The following is a 6597-nucleotide window of genomic DNA, read 5'->3' on the forward strand; positions in this document are numbered from 1 at the left end:
TTGCCCGGAAATAACCCAAAGCATTTGAATGACGAACAGATGCTTGAAATATTACAACACTCGAGTAAAACTTGATGTGAGGGAAAACGTATGATTTAGGATTCGGAGTGAATGACTCTTGCTGATAAGCATGGGAGACGGTGTCATCGTGCTGCAAAGTTGAAGGGAAAGCTGAACGGGATGACGCCGAAGTTGAAGGGAAACCTAAATGGAATGACGCCGAATTGGGAGCATCGGAATATGTGGTGAAGGGGCATGGAGTTTTTAGGAACGAGGAGCATGTGGAGCTGATTTGAAAACAAAACTTTACCACATAAGATGAGTTATAGATAGTAAGGATAATAATATAAAAAATTAAAAGATGAGTTACTGAGTTACACACATGTCAAAAGTTCAGAAATTGAGTCATAGAGATTTATAATTAAGGGATTAGGTTATAAGTGAGTTTAAAAAGTAAAAGATTATTAAGAAAGACTAACATATTATTTTTTTCTTTTTTTTATTTAATACAAATGCGCAGATGAATATATTAACATTGGATTCAAACTCAAAACCTTATCTATCTAAGCATGGCTTGTTGGGGCAATTAGCCATTGACAAAGGCATGCTATTTAAATTTCTTGATGAGAATACAGTATTAACTAGCTTTTTTTCACTTTTAATGCAATTATATAGTATAATTTTTTGTCTTTGCCCTAAATGAAATCTTCCAATAAAGTGATATACTAGCAATTTTGTTAAAAATTGATTAATAATAAGTTTCTCAAAATACTACCTTTGGTTCTTGATATAAAAGTTAGTTTAACTTTTAATTTAGTCCTAAATATAATATTTCAATCCATTTTATTTTTCATATTTTACTATTTTTTTCTAAAGTAATTTTTATAGTAGTTGCACATGTTAAAAATTTTAATCAAATGGTAATTTTAATTAATACACATAATTATTAAGAGTATTTTAGTAAAAACAACACCTATTTATTATAAATAACTAATTTAACAAACTTTCTCAATGTATTCAAATTAGTTAATCTAGTCAATTAACTTTTATATTAAAAATCGGATATAGTATAACAATAAAAATAATAAAGTTAATACTAAAAAACAAACTTTTACAGAAATAACGAGAGGTCTTTTAAAAATATTACTTGATTAGAGTCATAAGCCCATTATTGTAAGACTTTGAAATCAAAGTTCTCTTGATGACAAGGGGGAAAAAACAAAACAGAAATCAAAGTTCCACTTTCGTAAAAGCAGCCGAAGTTGAAATTTATCAAATACTCTTGTCTAGTGTATAAATGTATACATTTGAAATCTTGCGAGTTTATACAAATATAAGTATGTCATCAGAAGATTATGATTTCGTATATAAATGTTTTCAAACGCATTTTTTCTTTTAAAAATGATTTATTTGTTTTCATTCTTTGTCCCTTTAAAAATTACAATAATCTCACATTACGGGGAATGGGAGATCATTCACCAATGTTAATTCCTAAAAACTTCCATAAATCATTGTTATGCATGACCTCTTTTTTTTTTTTGGGAAAAGAAAAAGAAAAATGTCAAACGGTCTCATTTCAAAAATTGAATTCTTTTTTTTTAATCGAAAAATTAAACGATTGCTTTACATCATCAAGAACTCGTTGAAAAAGGATATATGGCATCTAATTATACCAATAGATCATGATTATCTTAATCACTCAAATACGTTAAGATAAATCCCAAAAGAAATAGCTTTGTAGAAGAGATCATTTGAAACCAAACCAACAAGACAAAAGTTCATATCAAGCGAATGTGCTCAAATTGCATATATAACAGTATCTCTCTAACACAAATTAAATCTTCTCTGTCCTCTGTATTGAACACTGTCTAAATATATAGGCATGTAATGATATTCAACTAAAACTACGTACCTACTAGCATCTTATTAAAAAGGTTAAAGTAGTTGCAAATGGAAGTCGACGATGGAGAGAATATATAGCGCATGCATCCTCAAAATCACCCAAGGAGCAAAGCCCTAGGGTGATTATTTACATAATAGAAAGACTAATTAAGAGCAAAACTGCATGACTGATCGAAGCTCATCCCATGGGTTGTCAAAAGCAAACTGGTCATTGGAAGCCTTCTGGTTTCCCCAGAAGCTCAAAGATGATGATGATGGTGATGACGACGCAGTTACTTGATGATGAGGCTGCTGAGCCGCCGTTAATGAAGTGCTGAAATGGTTGACGTGATGATTCCTTTGATCATTATAATGATTGCTTGTACTGTAGTTATTATGAACAACAGGCTTCTGCTCTGGGCTGCATCCTCCAAAGTTGATATATGATTCTCGATCACAAGTAATAGTACTATTACAAGACTCCACAGTACTGTTATTAATGCTCATTGATCTGCTCATCTTGTCAGTGGAACGACGCTTTGCTGTGGCCAAGTGTCTCCAATCTGGTGTGCACTTTTTTTGCGTCACGGTTCTTTTGAAAATTTTACACAGGGTCCAAATTTCCTGGAGCACAAACAGAAAATCAAAGAGAGAATCGCATGAGCATCATCACCTGTTTTAGTTGACAAAGGCATATATATTGTGGATCTTTGAGTCTTACGGCTTCTTGGGGATTATTATTGGCAGGGTCATTATTGTTGGAGGGAAGGCGAAACTCGTGCATCATCCAGTCAGTTTTGGTGCCTTTGCCAGCACTGCCACGATAGTAAACGAGGGTTTTCTTGAGGCCAATGCCTTCTCCTGCAACAGAAAAGACAGGCTTGTCTATCCCTGTTGCTTTCCAGAACCCTGATCCTGTCACTCTATTCGGCCTCACACTGTTCTTGTACTTCCTTCCCCTTCTGCAGTAGAAGTACCATTCCTTCTCTCCTCCCGCATAACTGGCTTCTGCATTTATAAACTAACTAATTAATGAAGCTCGCTATAAAGAAACAAGTAAAGTTGAAACACGTTCAAGTGAATTTGATGTCAATATTGTTTCCTCCTTACCATTAACCGACCCCACCTTGCAATTAAGAACATGTTTTGATTACAAGAACAGGAATACAAACACAGAAAAACATGTTCGCCTCAAGATGGGAAATCAGTAATCATTTAGGCGTGCAAATGTACATAACTGCGTGTATATAACCCCAAAGGGTGGTCCTGGAGTACTCATAAATAAAGTAAAATGAAGGAAAGAAATCAAATAGCTGCCAGCAGCAGCAACTCAGAATGTTAGCTAGCTAGTTTATGATTTAGTTTCTTTTCCCGAAACTCTCGCCTCTTGTAAGCATCTACATATATCAGTTGTGTTACAGAGAACCCACTCTACTTTTTCTTGGTTGCACACTTCTTTATGTTTTCCTGTTTCTTAAATTCCTAAAAATAATAGAAAGGGAGTGCGTGTAAGATATGAAATCAAGAGGAAGATATGTAGAAACATACTCGGAAGATCCCAGGGGTCGTATTTGTAAATATCAATCTGCTTGATGAGTTCGATACAGATGGGTTTCTTGTCAAGCTTCCTTCTGAGGTAGAATCCCACGAGTTCCTCATCTGTAGGATGGAATCGAAACCCTGGAAGTTCAAACTCCTCTGTGCTTCCCAAATCTTCCATATGATCCATGTTTTCTGATGATCTGTGTGTTTGCTGTATACTCTTCTTTCGCGCTGAAGCAAAAAGGCCTGGCGGTAATTTCAACAAACGGGAGAATCTTCTCTTATAGTGTGGGGATTATTCAAGCCGAAAAGGATTGGTTTGGACTTGTTCTATTGTTTAATTTAAAGTACGCCATCTAAGACTCCAAACAACCCGCATTCACTCACGAAGTTGGAATTTTTCTTTTTTCTTTTCGTCTTGGCTTTTCTGTACAAATACTTTTCTTCTCTTGTTTGGAAGCTGACAGGGACAACTATGGTCAAACCAATTAGGGCTGACTTTGACCGTAATAAAGCAGTAAAACAGGGGCATAAACGTACCTCACAGTCACAGCCAGCCAATAAGCCTTTTTTTTTTGGGGGGGGGGGTGTTATTTTCTCAGCAGCTACCGTTCAACCCATCCGATGAAAAGATTTTCAGGAGAGGAAACCAACAATAGCGCATATTAATTTAACTCAGTCCCTTGCTTAGTTAGTAATTAAACACGCCTATACTAAATGAGATTTTATGTACGTGTGTGTGACATCCAAGCTTAGCAAATGAGTTTATTTATTTATGTTCAACTGGCCAATCAGCTTAACATAAGAGTTTGACGTTTATAACTAATTAATTTATTAAATTCAGCCTTTCTAGAAATGTTACTGGGCAAGAAAAGGAAGGAAAAACAATCGATTTTGTCCCATACAATGCATGTAGATATAGATATAGATATATATTGAATTTTATAGTAATCAAAAGCTTATCAACAAAAACCACGTACGTGCCAAGTATTTAAGTAAGTAAGAGCTCCTTTTTCTCAACATATTCTGTCCTTAATATGAGAACTAATTATTAATAATTCAATTTGATCCTAAATATAAAATCTGAATTTATTTTTTTTAGACTGAAGCTTTTAATCTATTTTATTTCTAATATTCATCTATTTCTCTTTAAATGATTCCTATAGTAATTGCATATATTAGGGAGTTTTCACAAGAAGGGTAGCTCCTATGCACATGATTAACAATAATATCTTAAAAAAGACACAACACTCATTTATTACAACTAGCTAAATCAATTGATTTCCTTAATTTTTATAAATTACTTGTGTAGTTCTCATGTTAAGGATTGGAGGTTGTATTATTGTAATTAAATTTCACTGAGCATATACGTTTATTTCAATTGATCTTATAGCACGACATCATCATGGAGAAAACATAGCACAACCACAGCCAGCCGGGGGTTCGGTTTGAGAAAAGCATGAATAGGGGGAAGCAATGGTCAAAATTACTATTTTTATATTGACTATGAAACGGCAAAACGACACGCCACTCATGCACTGTTTTCTCTTTTGACCACATTTGGTCGTAGCCATGTCCTCACCATTCTAATAATGTCTTCCAAGGATGCTTAATCAACAAAGACGAACCAATAAGGTCCCCCTCATTTATTTATATATATAGTGAAGTATTCTAAAATTAACACATCTTGGCCCTGTTTGAATTAGAATTTAAAATTGTTTATAAGCATGTTTTACGTAAGTTGAGATAAAATCTTTCTAACATACTTACTTCATATTCTGCAAATTATTATTAAAAAGCTACTTATAAGCCATTTCAAATGAGCCCTTGACACATTATTTCCAACAACAACACGTAATTTGATTTTTTTGAAACAAACAACCGCTATACCCAAATATTACTACTAATTGAAATTAAATTTTTGAGTTTGATTTCTAATTCTTGTATGTGAAATAAACTTGGTTGAGAAGGCTCTGTTTTTTTTTTTTTTGCTTCTTTCAAGAGAAACTGATCTTTGTGAGTATCAATAAAGAATATTCTTGGTCCGAAACAAATAATTACATATACCAGAAATATAAAATTTCATCACTGTTATTTTTCTTAATAGTTTTCTGCATGTGTCTCAACTCTCAACTTACAAGGTTTTGCTTTTACAAAATTTTTTCTTCCAGTTTTTTTCTTTTTCTTGCCGCATTTGATTCTGAATCTAACATGATTTTGCCGATTATTAATGATATAGAAAAGTTGTCGCATATCTAAAAGATACTGCATATGACAAATCATTATTCTTAATGCGTCACCGACTCACCGTAGATATTGAATGATTTTTTTTCCCTTTTCATTTTCAATTATATTCACTTATTACATTTACTGATTTAGCAATTATGTGATGATTTAAGATCTTACGATAAATAGGAGCTAGATTATTGGGTTTTAAATTATATATATATATATATCACATTGACCGATGGTTAGTTATATATAGATATATCACATATTATTTCATCATAGAAAAAAGCAGCATATATATAATTACAATTATTTATTGAAGTAGCATGAAAAGAACCTTCCCCAAATATTGCCCAACTTCAAGACATGAGAGACCATGGGGAAGACTCCTCCAGTCGAGTCAAAATCTTATTTTCATGTATAGACGATTCAAAATCTGAAATGAAGTGAAGGTGGGTAGATTTAAATGAAAGATGGAAGGGGGGATTGTATGGTAACGCATGTGAAAGAAATAGATACAAGTTGGTGTTTTTAAAAGACATATACTCATGAATAATCTACCAAATTAGTGCTTGGTCACTTGAGCTTCTTTAGACTAGGTTATTTTTTAAATTAAAAAGGTAGATACTGATAATTTGAAATTACAACTGGATCAAATTCAAAACCTGTTACTTGTAGAAAACATTCATATCATTAGGTTATAAGACTATTGATTTGGATAAAGTTTTTCCTAAGATCAAATAAAGTTATTTTGCTATCCAAAGTAAATAATCGAAGGTCTAACAATCACTGTTGCCAAACTCATGAATTGACTTTTCGAGCTTAATGTCTTTACATTTCTAACTTAAAAAATCATATTAACTCATTTTTAAATTTGTGCTAACTGTAAACTCAGTTAAACTTACGAACTAACTCTTTTAATTTACTTTTTTTGACGTAGTTATT

General features: G+C 32.9%; 1 protein-coding gene across 1 annotated transcript; it reads right to left on the reverse strand.

Annotated features, from left to right (window-relative positions):
- Positions 1–1734: 1734 nt before the first annotated feature.
- On the reverse strand, positions 1735–3660 carry LOC114712101 (transcription factor JUNGBRUNNEN 1-like). Its single transcript, XM_028896569.1, has 3 exons — positions 3430–3660; positions 2603–2889; positions 1735–2505 (listed from the first exon to the last, which is right to left on the reverse strand). The coding sequence occupies exons 1-3, from the start codon at positions 3608–3610 to the stop codon at positions 2050–2052; spliced, it is 924 nt and encodes a 307-aa protein (XP_028752402.1). The 5' UTR covers positions 3611–3660; the 3' UTR covers positions 1735–2049.
- Between the last annotated feature and the right edge of the window lie 2937 nt (positions 3661–6597).

Source organism: Neltuma alba, unplaced genomic scaffold (assembly GCF_004799145.2).
Source record: "Neltuma alba isolate B1F8T4 unplaced genomic scaffold, ASM479914v2 tig00011337_pilon, whole genome shotgun sequence".
Classification (NCBI taxonomy): domain Eukaryota; kingdom Viridiplantae; phylum Streptophyta; class Magnoliopsida; order Fabales; family Fabaceae; genus Neltuma; species Neltuma alba.